Source organism: Stegodyphus dumicola, chromosome 10, assembly GCF_044657685.1.
Source record: "Stegodyphus dumicola isolate Sdum_Otavi_A_Nest chromosome 10, ASM4465768v1".
Taxonomy (NCBI): domain Eukaryota; kingdom Metazoa; phylum Arthropoda; class Arachnida; order Araneae; family Eresidae; genus Stegodyphus; species Stegodyphus dumicola.
In genome coordinates, this window is record NC_140777.1 from 21,752,018 (window position 1) to 21,774,865 (window position 22,848).

The window sequence follows — 22,848 nt, forward strand, 5'->3', positions numbered from 1 at the left end:
GAGAAAACAACGTAAGACGGAAACTTCGTTGTAGAAAACATGTGGGAGAAAAGAAGGCAGGAAAACATATCGTAAGTCTAAAACATCATCGAAGAAAACAATCGTGGTACAAAACATCGACGAAGAACAGAAAGCGGTTCCAAAACTTCGCAGTTTAAAAATATCGTCGTGGAAAATATATTCCTATAAAAGAGAGTAAATAAAATAATCGCATGACGATTATTCTGCAGATATATCTTTTCTACTTTTAAAAGGTGCTGGTGCGTATTCGAGTAATGAATTCTAGGTGCGAGTAAGAATGAGGAATATTTTTACCTCTATATTTCATATATTTCCTTTCATTAATAATTTTTTGCTAAAAATCCAAGAAGGAACTCTTGCATTGAAAAGTTGAAAGGAAGTAGAAAATTAATGATACGTATGGGAGTACTACGCAGTTTTTTACTTTTTATTTTAAGAGAATTTTAAATTTATTTACTTAACTATTAAACGTTATTATTTAATTAAGTCATTTCATAAAGTTGTATTGGCAGTTCTTCATGAACAATATATTTTTAAAAAATTAAAAAAGGGAAAAGGAGCATTTACTTTAGATTAAATGTATTTAAAAGTTTTATGCATGTCTGAAATTTCTAATATTATGTTCTTTGAATAAAATTAAGACTTCTTTTGTTCTTTTTCCTTCAGCTTCTTCAAAGTAATCCTTTTATATGAGTATCCTTTGCATGTTGCGATGACACAAGTCAGGATGAACTACGTAATATTTCAGTACCGTTTTTATATTTATTGGATTATTGGAAGAGCACGTTAGGGCTCTTTTCCTAAGGGGAGGGAAGCGTTTGGGGAGGACTTTCTCAGGAAAAGTTTCGTACGCACATTACACATTAGAAAAACCACAAAATTATCAAGCAGCCTGTTTTTGTGCTGGGTCTAGCTACCAGCGTTTAACGACTTTACCTCTGGACCACTGCAGCCAGATAGAGTTATTAACGGAATAGATTATTAACGGAAATGCATTCATTTTCACACTATTTTTTTGAGAAAGATCAAATTTAAATTTAGATCTAGAAAATGTAAACGCAGAATTTTACAAAAAGAAAACATAGGTACAATAAATCCTCTTGTCGATTACCATCCTAAGATGACCGATGTTTCTGAGAAAATAAGTAAATATAGGTTTTTCACAATGTCTCTCTAAGATGACCGCATCAACGGAAGACTAAAGAGATATGGAATCGTCAACGATCGCTTTGAAACGAATATTTTATATTTAACTTTACATTTATATATTTTTATAAATGATTCTAAAATATGGTTAAGCTTCTGTGTCTCAGTGTGCCACTACATGGAACACCCAAATTGAATCGCTTCGAAAGCCTCTAAATTCAACCGTAAATAGATAAAAATTCTTTTATAATATACTTTGAACTTTTCTTTTTAAACCGTAGATAGCAGCATATCACAAGGAGACACATAACTTTAATTTATTATGTGTTATTAAAATCCATTTTTTCAAGTAATTTTCTCTGTTTTTTTAATGATATAAAAATTTTATTTGGAGAAAAAATAGGCATAATTTTGCTGGCTGTACTCCAAATTATTTTTTTAATCTTTCATACAAAAATCATACGCAGAATCATTGAATAAAACCAGGTGTTCCATTAGCGGGAACACTGCGCCTTTAGCAATCTCATGCTCTTACTAATCAGAACATCTGTGCTCTTAGGAGAGAACATCCGTTGTTTTCGTTTTCTGTTTCCGTTGATTTTTTTTGGGGAGGGAATGAATTGAAACAAAGCAGCATTGAGGGGCGAGGTGGTTTTTGTGTTATGAAAGCATTAATATTGGCATCTCGAAATTTTTGGGGGCAATTTTTAGGCGGGAATTTCATTAGTAGCTTGACTCATCTTTACTTAGACCTACGCGAATTTTTTGCTGTCTTTTTAGTCTCATTCCCGTTTATTTTCAATAATTGTGTAGATATATTTCGTGTATCTCTCTATTATAAGCTTATTTTTCTTTTTTGTTAATATTAATCGTAGTTAATTATTTTAATCTTAGTTGGTTTGTGCTTCCATCAAAAAGGTGTGACTTGCTTTGAACAATTTCACGAAGCTAAGAAATAGGAAAATTTATAAACATTTTTGTATATAGGACTTGTGTATATAGATATGTATCTCATTTATCCGTATATATTCAAGAATATTGTGTATATCCAGGGAACCATGTATACAGCCATAATACAGAGTTTTTTCATTCTTATGCAAACGCTTCTACTCATTTTCGTGCTTCACTGCAATGCTCGCTTAGTCGCACTTTTAAAAGCTCTGGCGGCGCAGTGTTCCACCTCATGGAACACCCACAGAATTAAAACGGTAAGTGCAATTTTTACAATATTTTACCTGTATACTTATTTAGGACTAAATAGACTGAATACAACGTTTCTTGCTGAAATTCCGACTTTAACGTACAGTGCGCCGCAAAGGATTAAATATTTTAGTTCTATGTTACGCAAATTGTATTTCTCTCTTTGTACCGAGGAGAGGCGCAGACACAAATTTGTTAGGATGGTAAAGCTCGGGTTTAGAGCTTTTAAGTTGCGGTGAGTTTCAACTAAGACGAGGTTCTCCTGAGTTTACTTGGTGAGCCGCTACTGAAGGCGGAGATTTCAAAGTGTTCTTCGCCGTTCCTCAGCCAACTTAATGTTTGAAAGCCAATAAAGTAGTTTCGGTCAACATTATGACTCTGAGGTTTCTTGGATTCTACACTGAGGGAACATCAAGTGAATTTACAGTCCACTACTTTTGAACGACGGGACATACAGTTTTCACACACAATTTATTCGAAAATGTTTTAGTTATTGCTTGAACTTTTAGAACGAAGTTCTCAGCGAACCACTTTTTTTTACGACCACTTCTTTAAAGTATAGCTGTGGAATTCTGGTACTAATTCTCATCTTTTTAAGATTTCCCATTTAGGTAATATTTTATTACTGTATTTTACAATATAAAGGAAGTATTATAATTACGAAAATTTTTAAATATCACATTTCAGTGGAAATATCCATTTTGTCCATATCTGATTCCATTTGGATGATTTTTGTGCGACATCTCATACGGACAGAATAAAGACATCTTCCTTTTCATAATATATTTTATAATGCATTCAAAATGGATTTTTTTCGTGTTCTCTGTATGTATGTAGATATAATATATGTGTGTATGTATCTCGCATAACTCAAAAACGTTTAGCCGAAGAATATTGAAATTTTCTAAAGAGTAGGCTTGCTTCTCTCTTTATATTGCAGGTTAGCTGTACCAACCGTATATGTATATGCTCACGTATATGTACACCAACATCCTTTATCCGGCTTAAAAGTCCCTACACGACCTTTATTTTTGCAATCGTTGCTTGTAGTAATATACTTCCAGTTATCGAAATGTTTTTAAATCACGAAAATATTCATGTTTTGGCGATGTCAAATTTTAACAAAAATTCTTTTTTGACAAATAAGTAAATCCAAATTTTAATACAGTCTCGCGGTTCGTATACTTACATTTGGGAAAGTTTCATACTTGTTATCTATATAGTATATAAAGAAGAAAGTTTGTGTGTTTGTCCTCTCATAACTAGGTCACTACTATAGCTATCACCACCAAACTTTCTACAATTCTTTTATCGTTCCCGGAATAGGTCGACGTCACTTTTCTAAAAAAAAAAAAAAAAAAGTAGCTAAAATCAGAGCTATAAATTAAAAACTCGGAAAAACGATAATTTTCTTTCTCATTTTTCGAGTGGCAACAGTCTCGCAAGCTGGAGACGAAAATCTGCTTTATTTCGAAAGTTGTTACCATTGCTCTCTTTCAAATCCTAGAGTTTGTTAAAATACGAAAATAGACAAAAGATGAAATAAAAATAGCTTTCCCAAACATTAAATACGTTATTCCCGACTCCGAAAATTCGAGGGAAGCCATTTCGACTATACTCATCTTAACTACTTTCATGAGCCAAAATACTAATTAAAAATTCTGAAAGTTCTAATTTTCGCACTCATTTTTCCTAGTGGTAACAGTCTCGGGCGTTGGAGATAGAATTGTTTTATTTCGAAAAGTGTTGCTACTGCTCGCTTGCAAATCGTACATTTTGTTAATAAAAAAATTTGTAAATTTTACATAACCTATATATATAAAGAAGAATGTCTGTTTGTGTGTTTGTTTGTTTGTTTGCGTTATTGATTTCTGATCAATTATGATAAATATTTTGCGACATTGAATCGACTAAAGTTGAAATTAGGTGAAATATTGGATGGAACTTGAGCTGTTATGGCCATTTGATTAGAAAGACGAAAATCACTAAAAGCTTAGTGACATTGCTTCTGATACAATGAGAGAGAATTATATTTTTCTATCGAAATTTTTTATGTGGGGTTGCATATCGCACCAGACTGAAAAATATATAACTATGAATCGTATTTTTTACATCGTTAGAGAAGGATTACAACGGTATCGTTCTCTCTGTTGTTAGATACATTGCTTTCAATCTAACTTAATTGACATCGGGTACTTCCGCTAATAAAGAAATAAAATTAGAAAAAATTCATAAACGCACGACCAAAATTGTGCAGTATACGTAATTTCAAAATCAGCAACTTTCTTTTAGGAATCGGGTATTCAAGTTTGAAAGAGCAATTCGAAGAAATAAATTTAAATGATCAGCAGCAAAAAGTGTGTATAATTTAATAGGCCTTATAAGGAAATTCACATAACTTATAAGGAACAACACATAAGGCCTTACAAGGCCTTATGTGTTGTTCGCCTGAGATTTTTTATTTTAGTAAGCACATAATTTTTCGATTTTTTTCATTCGAAAAAATATGCGTCTGTTTCTCGTACTTTTCTAATATACAGTGAATTATTTCATAAGGGCATTACGCGGAAGTTTCTAATTATTAGTTTATATATAGTATATAGACATTGTCAAACATTCGTTTCCTCCAGATGTAAACCACCTGTTTCTCGACCTGGCCCAAACAGCTTTTTACATATTGTTAACTGCAAACAATCATTCGATTTACTGCATAGTTAAATGGAATGTATTCTGAGAGCTGAAAAATGTCATCTAAGCAATTTGCAATTTGATTCATTACTAGTAAATCTGAAATCAGTTTCGTTATTTTAACAAGAAAGGGCATTTTTATGCATAGTGCTGGAAATAGAATAAAGATTTAATAAAAATTAAATTTTAGGTTTGAGTTCCATTTGACGAATATCAAAATGTTTACCTTAAAATCTTAATAAAAGTTTTTTGAAAATAGGAATGTAATTTTTAATTATTTTAAATCTATTTACTCTAAAGCAAAATGCCGTTACATTAAATATCAGAGGCACAAGTAGAAGATATAGAACTGGATATAGATGGCTAGAAGTAAGAAACAAACAGAAAAGAAAGAGAGAGATCAGAGTAAAATTATTCATGTTAAATTCAAATGGAAAGAATTTGAAAATGCTATATTTCAATAGCTAAGATTTAGTTAACTCTAACAGGGAGAAGTACCTCATATGGGCATAGTATACATCACAAGTGAAGTGGTGAAAGCATACGGTATCGTGTTTTTACTATTTGAACACTTTCGAAGATCTGAATGATGAGTTTATATATGTCAAATACTCTATTAATTACTTATCTCTATCTATCTCTAATTTTACACGTACTGTCCACCAATGAATGCTCGATGTATAGGTCACAGCCACTATCCCACCAAAAGAGAAAACTTTCATTTATGAAACTTCCTAGTACGTCTGCCAGGGAAACGAAAAATGGCTTTACATCTAACATTATCCTGCACATTTTTATGAAAAATTAACATTTTGATTCGACCCTTTTGTTTTATTTTGTTTTGAGTTTTGTTCAAGCAAACGTTTCGAAAATCATTCCTACTTGTAAATACCTGTTTGTTTCTTGTATGTTTGGGGCACCATTGGTCATGTGGTTAGGATTGCAGAATACTGAGAGTTTTATGGAACTGATCATCCCAATTGTAATTTCCATTATTTATATACAAAAACAATATAGGAGCATGAAAAACACCAATATGGATAGTTTAATAAGACGAAACTTCAGCTCGTAAGTGCTGATAAAAAACAATGTACAATAACTAAATGTTACTGTAGGATGTTTATTATAGCTTAAATAAACAATATTCTGTTTTTGCTCAAACACAGCGTTAAAAATACCAAGTGGTTGACACGAAGCCACATAAATTTCATTTGACTAATTATTAATATATTATTATATCATAATATTAGTTAGCAGTGGTAAATCTAGGTATTAAAAAACCGTAAACACGAATTTTTGAAAATTTTAATATTTCTCCTTTGACCACGTTTGAATTATCCATTTGAAATTAGGCATCAAGAAGGTGGCAAGGGGCCTTCATTTTCAAGGAATGATTTCTACCGGCAGTAATTTTACAATAATATTATAACATTAGACGTAATAAATCTGACAGCATGAAAGCATTATATGAAAAAAACCAGGAATTTGCATTATTTTGCTGTAGAATGTTATACTAATTCTCGATTATCCGTGTGTGGAATACCCGTCTTGCAATTTGGAACTAGGTACCGTTGAAGCAATTTTAAGCGACCAGCGAATATATTTTTCATTTAGTCAATTTGTCGAAATTTTAATCTTTTTAATTGCAGTTTTACATATTTTGATTACCATTAAAAACGAACGTGAGTAACTCATCTGAAAATGTATAAGCTGTGAGAGAAATCATATTGAATGATCTGAGCATACAGAGGAGACTAATTATATGCCTTTGGCTTTACAATCCTTGTTAGAATATTTCATTTTCAGAGTTGTGTTTTTGTGTTTATTGCAGCTTGTAGGATGATGAGTGAAATTGCTTGGAACTCCGTGCATTAAATAAGTGCAAACATTGATTACAGACCTTGTTAATTAAAAAAAAATAAACTTTACAAAAAATAATATTACAGAATACATATATTTCTTTTACATTCCGAATCAATTTTCCGTACCTAGTTGAGTCACATAAATTATGACAAACTTTGAGAAATGAATTTAAAAGAATTAAATATGAAAAAAAGAATTTAACAAAACAATTATAACTTGGCTGTGCGAGAAATCTCACAAATACTACGTTTATGTTTCTGAACAAATGCATAATATTCCCTTCATTTCTATCCATCAATTTTATCATTTATCTCTCACACACTTTTTTATAAAAATCTGTGATAACACTTTACAAACATTTAAACAAATAAATGAAACTTATACAGATTGGACTGTCAAATACCTCGAAAAATTAGTTGTTAAATTTCAAAAAATTTCAGATTTCATTAAGAGATATATCTGACATCGAAACAGGTCTCAATTCGATAATGTCATGGATTTTTAGAATTATGTTTACAGTTTGAAATTATCCTCATTATACGAAAAATATTAAATAAATTTGTTAATTATTAGTTTCCTTGCACACTCTTGTGCTATATGTACTTTAACGTACAAAGAACGTTATAGAATAGTGTTATCAAGGGTTATTTAAATCAAACTGCTCTGCGTTTTAAGGCTGAGCGGTGGCTTTCCAATTAACACGCTGAGTTCGGCGCCGAATTTGCTGTCCTTTCCATTCAGCCGGCAGCGAGTTAAACCTTAAAGCTAAGCCGTATTATTGTTTAGAATGTTTCAATACATTTCATTAAAGCTAAATTTGATCACATTTTATTGACACTATGTTTATTAACTTATACTGTCGGTCCCGTGGAACGACGCCAGGCAAACGAAAATTCCAGTGCCGGTCCCCAGGAACCGACGCCGGCCACACGGAAAGTTCACTGTCGGTCCCCAGAGAGCGGCGCCGCGATCAACGTGTTAAGAAAGTTTCGGGCCGGTAAGTAAATATGTATTTAATTCAAATATATGAATTAATATGTAATCTATATATATGATTGATTGCATTTGAGTTCCATTTCGAATACTCAAAACTTAAACACAAAGAACTAGAGCCAGCAGATACATAAATCAGTTTATTGAACGCAATTTAACAGAATCGTTACAGGTGATGAGATGTGGGTAGCTCACTTCACCACAGAAAACAGCAACTCACGATTGATTGGCGTCACAGGGATCCACGCGCCGGACGATCCTCAGTCTATGCACGGAAATTGATGTGCACGGTATTCTGGGATAGTAAAGGCATTCTGCTCATTGACGTATTGGCGAGTGGTGCTCCGGTGAAAGCTGATCTTTATTACGCTTTACTAGAGAACATCTGAAGAGCCATTCAGAACAAATGGCTTGGGATGTTCAGTGCTGGTGTTGTGGTGTCCTCCGACAACATCGGACGCATACGGGGAATTCCACAAAATGTATGTTGTAGACGTTTCGCTGGGAGATGTCTGACCATCATGGCTCCGATCTTGCTGTCAAGTACTTTCACGTGTTATTGCACCTGAAGACGTTCTTGTCTGGGCACACTTTCCTACAGGTGAAATGTTGCAGACAACTGTGACGGGCTTCCTTTCTTCCCAGGCGACAGACTTCTATGACACTCTAATGGAAATAGGTAACCGACGCTATGACAATTGGTATAGTTCCGATGTTTCTTATGCTGAGAAGTAGCAGAAATATAGCTGTATCTTTTGCAATAGAGCTTTCCAGGTAATAAGACTTTGTTTTTATGGTTTACGGCAAAGTAATTTTTCGGACGACCCTCTTATTGTTTAAATAATCATTATCAAATGAATATACCTTCATCTAAATAAATATCTAACTCATTGAAATCATCATCTATATAAATTTCCTTCTAAATCCAATCAACTTCATCTGCTAAATTTAAATCATCATCTAAGACATCTAACTAAGCATAACTACCCAAAACACATCTTCATGTTAAACCATCATATATATATTATCATCATCATCGTCATTGAAAATATCGCCAAATTAAGATAAATCATCATAGCTCAAATCAACTAAATAAAAAGCAGTATCATCTAAATCACCACCATCAACAATATGATTCTCATTTGATCATCGTCTTCATCACCTCAACCGTCTAAATCACCATCAAAATTGTTATCTGAATAACCAAGAAAAAAATTATAAAATTATCACCAGATAATTCAAAACCATCATTTAAATAATCATCATCATCGAAATCATACCTTCAGTTTAAACCGTCGTATATGTCATCATCACCATTATCATCGTCGAGAGAGATCTTCCAGATCATCTAAATAGAAAGCAATATCAACCAAATCATCATGTTCTTCATCCTAATTTAATCATCGTCTTCATTGTCTAACTCCTCTAAATTATTATATAAATCACTCTCACATCATGTACAAAATCGTCATCAGTCAAAACTATGTCACCATCAAATTCATCTAAATATTTATTATCACTTAATACACATCGTCATTTTAACCATCATGTATATCGCGTCACCATGATCATCGTCAGAATAAGATAAACCATCATCACCCAAATCACAAAATTTTAAACCATCCTATGTATCATCTTCATCATCATCATTGAAGTCGTCGTCAAAATAAAAGATCTTCACCTAGATACAAAGCCCAATCACCTCAAGTTTTATTATCATCCTACTCAAATATTCATACTCTTCATCATTAAACCATATACTCACGATCACCTAAATAAAAAATTATCAGCAGTTAATCTAAATCCTCGTCCTTAAAATACCAGTTAAATTATTTAAATCATGATTTTTTAGTGTTTCGCTAGAGTGCCGTCAAAAAGAGCCAGTTTCGTTCAGGTACAGACAGAAGGATATCACCGGAAGTTCACTATCTTTGGTACAGGTGTAGTAACCAAACGCCCTCAGGAGATGCCAGAGGCTTGGGTACGTAGCCGAAACCTATGCCATCTTAGATAACGTGACACTCGGAAGTGACATAAGAGTTTGAATAACGTAATGTTTCAAAAAGTTTTGTTTTTGTGACAACGAAAATATTTTTTTAAGTTTCATTTCAAAACGACGAATTGTTTTCTTTTTTTTTAGGCAACGGCCTCTTGAATCTCTTGAAATCTTGTTTGTAATGACATTAAAAATTTCCCTTTTATCATTAAATCTGTATTTGATTTTAATTGAGCATCTCATTACTTACTGTTTGTTCATTTTGCATAATTTTAATATAATAATAATAAGCAAAATGCAAAATGTTAATCGTTAATGAAAAATGCGACCAGAGATATAAAATAAAAAATTAAAAGACAAAGAATTAAATTTATATATAAAGTTTTACCAGAATAGAAAAAAAAGAGAAAGGACTTTAAAGAATAGAATAGTTGAAGGGGTGTTGTTTATGTGAGTATCGTTTGCTTCATTTTATTGTTGCAAACAGCGTAAATTCCTTTTGCTTTTCTTCCTTTAGTTTTGAACTTTATGTGTGGCAACAAGATAATTGATTGATAGAATTGTGTTTGTGACAGCCATGTAGAATGGCTCGCTTATTTTGTATCAATTATTTTGCATCGCTGACAAGTGTAATTTAATAAAAGTGTAGGAATACAGTTCATTTGTTGATTGATTATAGTTTGTGAAACATATTAATTTAATAGAATACAGGTGTTGAAAGCCAAAACATTTCATAAAATGAGGATTTCTGATATTTGCATTTTCAAATTCTCTATAATTTTAGCTTTCTTAAAACACCATTCTTTAATCTCTATGAAAATTAGGACTGTACAAAATCTAGCTTTAATTTGTCATTGAATGCTTTGATAATTGAGAATTTTTACATAAAATCGCCTTTTTCCAACGTGATTTTTTTATACTCGATGTAGTACCTGTTCTCAAGAACTACTGCTCACAGGTATCTGAAATTTTTATACCTTATTTACTACGCTTCCAAATATTTGCCGAAATGAGCTTTTGATTATAATCAGTGCTAAATTTTACTATGCGTAACAAAATATACTGTAAAATACTCTAAAATTTAAAATGATAAAAAAGCTCGTTTCAGGATATTCAGCTAGGTATTGTGATGTTCCTTCCCTTAGCGAAAGACGTTTCCAGAACATTTTATCTGCGAGGGGCTAAAGACGGTTAAAGGAAGGGACGTAGTTACGCCGGAAAACAGAGTGGAGGCAAGCTGGTGGGAAGAATACGAGACTTGTGACTTTTGCGGTTGGACCGGCAGTCATGCCGTGTGCAAAGGGATAACTTAAGCTAAATGTATAGTAGTGGTATTTGTTTTATTGTGTATTGTTTAATAAATTAGTGGATAAAATTTCAAAGCTGATCGAGATTATTTTCCTATTATGGCGAGTGCATGAGAAATGACCGAACCCGCCTCGGAGTTAAAACGGCGCGAGGTGCAAATCGGCGCAGTCGATTGGATAAGATTGTGAAAAAGGAAATCACTAAATAGTGAAAATAATAAATAAATATGGTTGTAAAAAGTTACTGAAAGTTATAAAATGAAATTCGGTGATAGTTCACGAATGGATCTACGATGAGAGAAGATTTTTATGACGAAAGAAAATGGCGCGTTTAGGGCCATGTGTGCGAATAAATTCATCCGATTTGTGAAAGCGTGATGTGCTAAAAAGTTAACAGCCAGTGAGTGGTAAAATGGGATCATCAGTGTTGATCATCCTAGTGAAATCGTGAAAAGTTAAATCAGGGGTAATGTGAATTACCGTGTTGTAATCATGTCAAGTTACGTGCCACTGCAGTGTGCTCATGATTAAAGTTAACAGCGTCAAGTTGTGCTCTTCGTTCGATATTTTCACTATCGGGATCAAAGGTAAGTCCTTCTTAATTTATATATTAACCATATTAACTTAGAAAATTATAATTGTTTTTATCTCTGTTAATAACATGATTCGAATGTCAGGCGTTAAAGCCAGTAGACACCGAGAAAGTATATTTTATATGGAAATGAGAAATTAAGGTTCTTATTTTTATCAAGATATAGGAGATTCTTAGAGATTCTTAGAGCAAGGGAAACGATTATTGAAACATTTGAAAATAATGAAAGGAGTTATGTTTGACTCACCATCGAAAGCTGATAAATGGCTGTTCTTTTTACATCATGCTAAAGTGATTCTTAATCTCTATAAAATATCTGAAGAAGGGAAAATTATTTTGCAGAGTTTAAAAACAAAAGTTAAAAGTTTGATCGCGACTCTCAATGAAATGGATTGAAATAACAATATTATGATTAAAGACACCGTATTAAAAGAATTCGAGATTCCTCGGAAAAACCGATCGAGGCAGGCTGGTGGCGTGAATACGAGACTTGGTACTTTAGCGATTGGACCGGCAGCCATGCCGTGTGGAAAGAGATTACTTAAAACATGTTTTGCGCGCCTTATATTATGTATATAGTTGAAATTACTTAAAGAATGTTTTGTACGCCTTATATTATGTATATAATTAAATGTATACTATACTAGTGATATTTGTTTTATTGTATATTGTGTACCGTTATGTGTAATAAATTAGAGGATAAAGATAGAGATTATTTTCCTACTATGGCGAGTGCATAGACGTCCTGCCTTCGTGGTGGAAAGGGCGCGAGGTGATAGATGTACTTTAATTATGTAAAAACCTTCAAGCCTGTAAGAACAGTAGATTTTCAGAAAAGGTAATCCAAAAATGGCCAATTTAACATTGCCGCTATAGGGTTTCCAACACCCCTTAATAAAAAGGAGTAAAATATTTTTTAAAAAATGCCATTTGTGGAAATACAAAAAAGAAATATATTTTGCTTATAAGAGTATATAATATTTCTGTAAAATAAATAAAGTGAGCATTTAAAAGCAAATTTTAAAATAAAAAACCAAAAGGAAATATTTATAGTTTTCAAAATCAGTATTACTTTTGTAAAATGAAAGAACTTAAAACCTTTTTAAAGTAAAAATAGTGAAAAGGAAAATTTAAATTAAAGTTTCACGTTATTAAAGTTAAATATTGAAGAGAAAAACATTTTTGACACGAGAAAGGGAAAATAAAAGAATTTTAAAGTCAAAATTACATTTGCACAAGTTGCAAATTTGATAGAGATTCGCGTTCCTTTAAGCCTCGGGCGCATCCCTATGACGGTCGGTTACTATTAAGCTTGTTATTGTAAACTGGCTATTCAAATTACAGTCGGTATGCGCAAAGGGGGCCTGAATCTTCATCCTGAAAAATAAACAAAATTATTGTTACACGTCACATAAAAATATCAGTTAAAATGATAATTCAATTCTGAGTCACAAGCATGAGAATATTTGAGAAGGTTATATGGCATACGCAAATAACCAAAATGAAAGGTACTCGAAACGCATGTGTGTGCACTGTCTGCAAACGTTTAGACCGGATCTTGGTCGTTTGTGGTAGGCATTCACTTGCAAGTACAAATGTGGTTTGAAAATCGTAAATGTTTGCGCTTTGGTACTTTTAAATTTAAAGTCATTTGTTTTGTAAAAATTACGAAGCCTAGCTCTTCATATGTTTCTCCGACACTCATGATTTTATGAGGAAAAAGTTTGCACTCGTTATGAAATAATTTTGAACATAAGTATCTCCGTCTGATTTCGATGGACATCAGTCAATTGTTTTGTGATTTATTTCTTATAACCAAATACCTAGACAGAAGTCTAGGTATTGGAGGAAAAAATAATTAGTCAGATTTCGTACTTTGTGCAATAATAACCGTTTATTATTCGAAAAGACAAAAAGTTGCGTCATTTAAAACAGATTATTAATTGAAGTATATCCAGGGTTGCACAAATAAAGAGTGAGTGAATATTTTGTGGACAGAGCGTGTACAATTTGATGAAAGGCATATGCAGTAGAAAAGTGCCCAAACTGGCGTAAATGGATAAAACGGCTTTTGTGGGAGTAAAATCTTTTTTATAATTAAATTTTAAATTAGTAAGTTATTTATTATGATATAAATAGTAAAATATAGATAACTGGTACTTTTATTTTCAGCTTTTTTGAAGTAAACTCATTACGCATCGTGCCAAAAGAAAATAAAAAACTTCTTTCAAAATTTAATGCTTAACGTTCTTTTTTGGAAATGAAAATATCAATTAACAATAGACAAAACTCTTCCTTGACCTTGCAAATTATTCTAGAAATCCTTGACTTCCTTTAGCTGGTAAAAACCTGAAATCTCTTACTAAATTTGGCATGGAATATGCCAGTAAATTTCAAACGTAAAAATGTGCGCCATTTGTTTTTACATAAAATTTCTCATATAAATAACTCTTGGATTAGACTTTTTTTGAAAAGTATCTTGACCCAAAACGTCTAAACTGTTTTCTTAAAACATTCGTTTGCTATTGAAAATTTTATAAATATAACTAGACTGAGTTTTGAATAAATGAAATTACAACGCATAAGTACATTGTTGGAACATTTTGTATAAGAAAACGTAATCGCATATAAATCAAGTTCTTATATCGCTTAATTACAATGCATCAGGTCTTTAGTAAATAAAGAAAGCAATAAAATACACATGGTGGTTTGGCAATACCAAAAACATCATATCCCGCAACAGCTCTTCTTGATTATTTCATACCTTAGGAAACACGAGCAAATATGTCAATTGCGGAAACATTGCAGTTTGGCAAGCGATAAGGTGGTGCGCAGGAGAAATGATTATCGGGGAAAATATTTCTGCAAGGTAGGAGGTGATTTGTATTCATTCTGGATGTGGAAGAGAATGTTATTCTAGGACTTCGAGAAACAAGGAACATAATTTGGATAAGAGTGCACTTTCGACCAAAGTGAATTTGCGGAATTAGGAGTCATGTTCTTCTTTCTGTAGTCATTTGAAACCGTGGTTCTGATGTCAACATCAAAGACTTAACGATATCACATTTGATTTTAGTGAAGTGTAGTTCATCCAGTGCTTTCTTCAGCAGTAGTTATGGCTTTTGCCGAACGAAACAAACACAATGCAAGTTTCAAATGTTAAGTCATTCAGTTTGCGAAAGAAAATGGAAATCATGCAGTTTGGTTTTCGTGAGTGCTTCGTACACGAGTGGAGGAAACATGAAATTTTACAATGATTATTGCGCCAAAGAATAACTGTGCATTGCATAAAGAAGTAATGAAATAGCTTACCGTCGGCGAAAGTGTTGGAAACTGCATTGTAGAAAATCCCCATCATCGCTAGAATGAATTAATTGTAACAAGAAACAGCGTACGTTTCTTTGACTTAAAAATAGAAAAAAGGAGTGCAAATGGAAGTGAAAACTCTAAAGCAAACTGAGTTTGTGTTTTCGATTTACTTCACGGAATAATTCAGTTCTCCGAGAAAAAAAGACAAAATTTTTTCAAAGGCTTCGCAAATATAGAGATAAAACTTTGATGAGTTTTTAAAAATATGGAAAAATTTAATTACTATCACGTGTTGCAAATATGGATGTCATTCCAGTAGTTTTTATACGGTAGGAGATAAATAAACAATGATATGAAAGAAAAATAACGGTTAACATAGAAACAATAGTCCAACGAGAAATCTCACCTCACCGTACTGATCTCCTGCTTAGCCGACCGTACGAAATTAAAATCCCATCGATATCTTTAAAAGAAAGATTTTGCAGAAGTGCAGTTTCCCGAAAGTGTTTTCATCCGTATTCAAGAGAAATGATCGACGGAGAAAAATGTCGTGAAACTGTGGATAAGAAATATTTGGCAAAAGCTTCCTTTTGTCTCAGATAATCAAGAAAATCCAATACTTTGAGACATGTTCAGCCTCCATCTAACGGATAACACAAATATGTTGTTGAAATAATGTTATACAGATATGACAGTTTATCCAGGCGGATTATTGCCATCAGTTCAGATATTAGACATATATGTCAATATATCATCGATAGAATATTTTTAACGTCAGTGGAATACTCGAGCAAACGTGAAGGTGAAAAAAACAGTTACAAATGGAGACCAAATACGTCATGCCAGTCCATAAATAGTGTGTCAGTAAATAATAAAAGCACGGAATAAAATTAAACCCATTTAATATATGTGGTATATCTGACGGTCTAGTTGAAACGGAAGATGATTATTTATCTGTTGATCAGAGAAAAAGTGACGGCGAAAATGAAACAGAATCCGATGATGTGCTTGAAGATATAACTTAAGCCGAATATGAGGAACTTGGATCTATGGAAGTATGGATCAGATGTGAAGGTGAAAATGAAACAGAATTTTTATAACGAAAATTTTTAAGTACATAAACTGTGTTATTTCTTTTAAAGAAAAAAAAATTAATTACACGCAGAAATCTAATTTTCGTATGCTCACTTTTTCCATATTTCCAAACATAAAATTTTTATGGCTGGCGTACAGAGCGCACGCATAAATTTCCATCTTACATTTTGTTTTAAAAGTGCGTCTTATACGCCTGAATATACTATAACAAACATAGCTGAAACTTAAGTGATAGAGATATTTACATGCTTGCTGAACCATTGTATTCTGCTTTTTCCCTTCTATTAGTTTACAAATGTTTTCAAAATGTCGATGTTACGTTTTTCGATCTTTGTGTTGAGAAAAGAGATAAGGAATTAAAATTTTTATCTCGGAAAACAAAATTCCAAATCAGATTTCTAATGAAGAAGTGAAATTTTCTATAGCTTTACTTTCCGGATTATTTAAAATTAAGAAAAAGAAGAGAGAAAAAAAATAACTGATTTGGGTAAGCAGAATATTTAGCCATTCAGAATCTATTGATGGGAATGTATATAACTCTAATGAATAGTACAGAAATAAGATAAAGTTACGTTTCAGTTTGTAGGCCTTACATTTCAAAATGCTTTTATACATCTTAAAGCGCATAGCAAAAGATTAGGCTCTCAACCGCTTTTTGTGTAATAACGTCAGAGAATAATTCTTACAGTTACAAGGTTTTCAAATAATACATTCCTTCAAAAGTAATCTATTGTATTAAGATAATGCGTTTTCGAGGGGGAAGAAAATGAAACAGAACGGCGAGATCCTTCAGAGTATGATCCTGTAATGCTTTAGCAAATCTTTCGCAGTCTAAAGTAATAGAGAAATGTGGTAGAGCTTCATCTTACACTATAGTAATGTAGTCAGATTATTTATATTATGTGACTATGTGTCTCTATTCGATGTGTGGGAAAAAAACGTCTCCAACAGGTTTATATATACGATACCATTCAGATAAACGCAAAGCAAACCAACATTTCCATCTAATAATATTTATTTTATTTTAGTTATACCATTTTCTAGTTAGATAACCAATTTGTGAGCAAGAATTTGTATCGTAACAGTTAATCATATTGCTGCCAAATTCCAAATATAAAAAACTAAAGCTCACGAATCACAAACCGAGAGTTTCTGTGAGATTTGTGAGGTGCGAAGGAATCTCTATTTTGAAAGAAATCGAAATTGATATAAATTCGCTTTATAATATATTATTCAGTTTTTTTCTCTAATTATATTATGATTCTGATTTAATGTATACACACATTTTAAAAGTTATTTTTTCGCTCATTTTAATTTGTAATCTTGAATTTTTACACTAGAAAAATCCTGAGTAGAAACGGAAACTGTGGTATGTCAAACTACATTTAAACAAGGTGAAAGCAAATTAAAAGCTAATGTACATACTACAATAGCTTTTAATTTGTTTAGAATTACAATCTTAGTAATGCAACTCAAGCTGATTAACACATAATTAAAAGCTGATAAACATTCCTTTTTGAGCGTTTCTTTGAATCTTGATATAAAGTCCTATAAATATCTGCAGTTGGATAAGACAGCTCAGGGTCAAACAAATTTTAAAATGAAATCTGTATAAATTAATTTCATGAGTTCAATTATGAAAGATATGACGTGCAATATTTATTTGCACAATTTAAAGCCAGTAGCATAACATAAATTTATAGTTGAAAAATACTGTCATGTGACTATGTGTTAAAAAAGTCAATAAACTGTGACTTTCCAGGTAAAACCGGAAGACCTCGCAGCCATGAAAGGCACTGAAAACATAGATCTGAACTACGAAAGAGTGTACTTAGTTGCTGCTAAAATAATGCTGATATCTTAAAGTTAGCATGACTAATTACTAGCTAATAATATATCAGTAGTTACACTTACCGAGCAAAATATTATCAAATGCTGTCCATATACTAAGAATACCATAAAGTTCTTCATAATAAAAATGTTATTGATAATAAATTTTGGTAAAATGAAGCAGGTGTATGATTTATTTGTTCTATTTTTCTTTTCCGGGTCTTGCTTCGTTTGGTCATTAAATCAATCGTTCTACAGTTGTTATCGAGTTCTGGCTCTTTTCGCAGTTCATCCGGTTTCCTTTTCGGGTTTGACAGTTCTTTTCCGGTTCCAGCTTGTTTTTCAGATGAGGATTCTTTTCCGTTTTTTGCTTTTTTTCCAGGTATTGCGTCTTTTCTGACTCGTCTATATTTTCCAGTTCTGGCATCTTTTCCGGCTCTTGCTTCTTTTCCAGTTTTTGCATTTTTTCCAGTTTCTTATTCTTTTTCAGTTCTTCTTTGTTTGTTGTTTTTTGCATTTTTTCCAGTTTCTTCTTTTTCAGTTCTTCTTTGTTTTTTAGTTTTTGCATTTTTTCCAGTTTCTTTTGACTTTTCAGTTCTTCTTTGTTTACTAGTTTTTGTATCTCTTTCAGTTGTTTCTCCATTTTCAGTTCTTCTTTCTTTTCTAGTTTTAGTATCTCTTACCCGTTTTTTCTTCTTTTTCAGTTCTTCTTTCTTTTCTAGTTTTTGAATCCATTCTAGTGTTTGTTTCTCTTTCAGTTCTTGCTTCTTTTCTAGTTTCTGTTGCTTTTCCAGTTTTTGTTTGTTTTTCAGTTCTTCCTTCTTTTCCAATTTTTGCTTCTTTTTCTGCTCTTGTTTCATTTTCAGTTCTTGCTTCTTTTCCAGTTTTTGCTTCTTTTTCAGCTCTTGCTTCTTTTTCAGTTCTTGCTTCTTTTCTAATTCTTGTATCTTTTCCTGCTCTTGCTTCTTTTCTAGTTTTTGTATCTTTTCCAGCTTTTGCTTCTTTTTCAGTTCTTGCTTCTTTTCTAGTTTTTGTGTCAATTCCAGTTTTTTCTTGTTTTTCAGTTCTTGCTTCTTTTCCAGTTTCTCCTTCTTTTCATGTTCTTCCTTTTTATCCAGTTCTTGATTCTTTTCCAGTTTTTGCATCTTTTCGGGTTCTCGCTTCTTTTCCAGTTCTTTCTCGTTTTCCAGTTTTTGCTCCTTTTCATGATCACAAGGAGGGTTTTCCAATCTACAAAATAATCAATATATCTTTATTTCAGTAGTAAAAAAGTGAAAGTAATGCAACGACTATCACGTTTAACATGTACAACACTTCCATATTTAGATACTATATAACACTTTTGGCTCAGTTTCATAGGGAAAAATCTCCCCGTAGATTTATTGCCTGACAGAATGTTTTTCTACAAAAGGCGAATTTGTTGCTTTTGTTCTTCTGACCTAAAGCCAAGCAGAAAAGTTAAAGCATTTGGCGTGATTTGTATGCAATAAGCGACCTCCATGAATCTCACGTAGAGCGTAATAATTTGCAAAGTTTCAGTGCCTTACTTTTCCTTACTTAATTTTGACATAAGTTGAAATAATAATAATAGTAATAATAAACAGGTGGCTTAAAACAGAGGGAAACAATGGCGAAAATTGCAAAATAGGAGGAAAAATGAAACTGAAATGAAAAATAAAACAACTACAAACAAAGGATGGAAAAAGCATTTTAGAAGATATACACGTAACGTTCTTTCTGAATCAGCAAAACCTGTATTTAAACGAGTATAAGTTTGAAAGCTTTGGATTCATTTATTTTTTGAATCAATTACTATTTCTTACGCATGCCAGATATTTTAAATTTCTTCAATTTTTGTATAATTTACTTACGTATTTTACCATTTCTTATTATTATCCAGTAGAGGTAACCTTACACATCATTAAAATATCTCCGAGTTTCCTCATTTAAGTCATCTTTCTCGCAGATCAATCTCTTTGCATCGCTGGCTGCACAGGTTTCAAATTTTCTCTCGTTATTCCGAATTCGGAACATAATGCTGGTCTATTTTGTCGTCCAGCAAGAAGAACTAGGATTTTTGCCATCATTTGTTTTCAATTGAAAAATTTATTCTCATCTTCAGTTGCATTCTTAAAGTTTTATTATTTATACAGGAATAAAGAAAGAAATCAAACAAAGCAAAACAAATTAGGAAAAGAAATATCTGTTTTCTCCTATATTTATTGTTCCCTGTAATTTCTTTTGCCTGTTCCATTAAATTTATTGAAGGAAAATTTGCTAAATCTTTCAAAATGTATTTCCTAAATCCTTATGCGAATTAAACCTTTCTGAGCGTTTCGGCTACACTTTAATGGCTTTTACAATTTAATGTTTGAATACTGACAGCTGCCTATGCTGAAATAATTTCTCCATTGACCTCGAAAAAAGAAGAATTAAAGTTCCAGGAGATTTTACAATGAAGGACACATATTTCTTATTTGAAGCGCAAGAGGATAAAAAAAAGATATTTTCGGATGGGAATATGTAGCATTTTAAACACCGTGTTTGTATATTTCATCATATAGTAGCAACACTTGAGTCATAAGCATTTATGCTCATATATGAGAGAGACGACGATGACGAAAAATGAAATGGCAAAACATGGCCGAAAACACTTTCCTGGCAGGTACAAACAACACAAAACACAAGAAAGAACGGACACCAGTTATGCTTAGCGCAAGAGAAATTAAAAAATAGGAACAAAATTAGACACTTATGGACCTGAAAGAAGGTGTTCGAAATTACGACCTGCACCCTGATGCAGGTATCACATCTCTCGCACATCGAACATAGGATGTTCTCGAAAATACCGTGCATTCCCAGGACTTTCCCAGCAGCTGCCACGATATGTGTCACAAGTTCCTGTGTGACTTCTAACAGAGGTTTCGTGCAATAATGTGTTGACGTATCCCGAGAGGAAGTCACCGAAGGAACTTTCGAATACTTTCTTTGATGACGATCCCCTGTTTTTGTTCTTATTTCTTAGTTTCCGCTGCGCTAAGAATAATACACAAATACCTTTACACTGTTCGTACCCTATTTTTCTTGTGTTGTGTCTCGTCACTATGGGGCCAGGAAAGCGTTTTCGATCATGAATTGCAATAAACGATTATATATATATATATATATATACGGGAGTTGGTTTCTTCCCCTTGAAAAGTCAACTATTTTCTGATCAATGACAATGATTACAGGTTTTTAATTTAATTTTTCCTTTTAAAATTGAAATTTTGTTCTTGATGATGATTTAATTCTAGTCCCCGTTAAAACATTATTAACAATTTACTTTCAAGTTACCTCAAAACATCTTTCAAAATATAACTTACCAGTATTGATTCACTATTTTAAAATAATTCTACTTTAAATAAACTTAGGAGACAATATAATCAATTAATCAATATTGTTTAGGAAATAAATTATATATATATAATCGTATATATATATATATATATATATGTTACCGTGAAAGATCGAAACTGGAGAATGTCGACTTTCACCGGAGAATGTCAACATTCACCAAATACGTCGGTGAATGATCGAATATTGCATTACATTTTTGTACATTCGGACCCTCACCGGTGTATGTCGACACTCACGGATGTGTTCTGGTGTAGGTTGAAAAGAGAGGAGTATATGTACACGCTGTCATTGCAAAAGGAAGTGTTCCACAAATAAATGCTGTCGTAAAAGCAAGGGCCTCTTGTGCAATTGAAAGTGTCATAAGAGTTTAAGTTTTTGCAATAAATAAGATTTGAATCACGTAATTTTGTAAGTTTTAAACTTCTATTATTTTCCTTTCGCATTTTGAATGTACAGTGTGTTTTAAGTTCTTATATTCTTAAGTTCTTAATTTAAGTGCGTTTTTTCGTGACCGAATTACGGAGAAAATATAATATTCTTATGTGTTCAACATTCACCATTAGTAGATGGTGAATGTTGACATTTACCGGTGTAAGTCAGAAATAAGAGTATTTGGAAAATATTTCGGACATACAACAAGCGACTATGTGAATGTTGACATTCACCGGTGAAAGTCGACATTCTCCAGATTTCGGTGTTTCACCGTAACATATATACGATAAACGTATATATATAGATATATATGCATATGTGTGTGTGTGTGTGAATTAATGTTAGGAATTCTGATCGCACATATTGATCTATAATACAGAGCAAATTTGGCAGATGAATAAAATAAAATATTCAGACTTATTTCAATTCACATTTGCGCCCCCAATTTATTTGAAATTCTAAACTTACCTATTTCTAGAATATTTATATTTCTCATATTGTTGGAATAGGAAGAAAGTAGCACGACAGAGATAGGAATACCGTGCCAGCGTTGACAGAGATAGAAAAAATATGCATAGTTCTACAATATTGTGGTTTAGTAAGAGAAATATTTGTTTCAGGAAAATTTATATTCCCACTTAGCTAAGTCATCATCTTTAACTGAAATCATGTGATGGGGATATATAATATTAGATTTTTTTTCATAGATAGATTTTGCACTTGATTTGCTTATGCTTCTGAATTTAAATGATATTGTAGATTAGTTCGAGAATTAAATCGTTTACATGTTTGCATATTTTTAAATTATTTTAAATTATTTGGCTTTTTTCCTTTTTTTAGAATTTAAATTTGCATTTTTATATTTTTATTTTTTACTTTTTTACTTTTATACGTATTTGTTAAGAATTTAAATTTGTTTAAATATATATATATATATATATATATTATATATATATATATATACATAAACATATATT

The 22,848-nt window shown here is 32.1% G+C and overlaps 1 protein-coding gene across 12 annotated transcripts in view; it reads right to left on the reverse strand.

Annotated features, from left to right (window-relative positions):
• The window catches only part of LOC146994913 (uncharacterized), a 691,669-nt gene that overhangs the window by 193,357 nt on the left and 475,464 nt on the right, over positions 1 to 22,848 (reverse strand). For 2 of the 12 annotated variants that reach the window (XM_085824756.1, XM_085824741.1), the window contains one exon: positions 12,419 to 13,183. The exons of 6 other annotated variants lie outside the window; for them this stretch is intronic. In XM_085824756.1, coding sequence (XP_085680882.1) covers positions 13,075 to 13,183 — 109 coding nt within the window. In that variant the 3' untranslated portion in view covers positions 12,419 to 13,074. Of the gene's footprint in view, positions 1 to 12,418; positions 13,184 to 18,124; positions 20,674 to 22,848 lie in introns of those variants that run through there. 4 more of the 12 variants (XR_015043325.1, XM_085824761.1, XR_015043339.1 and 1 more) reach the window with 4 other exon arrangements.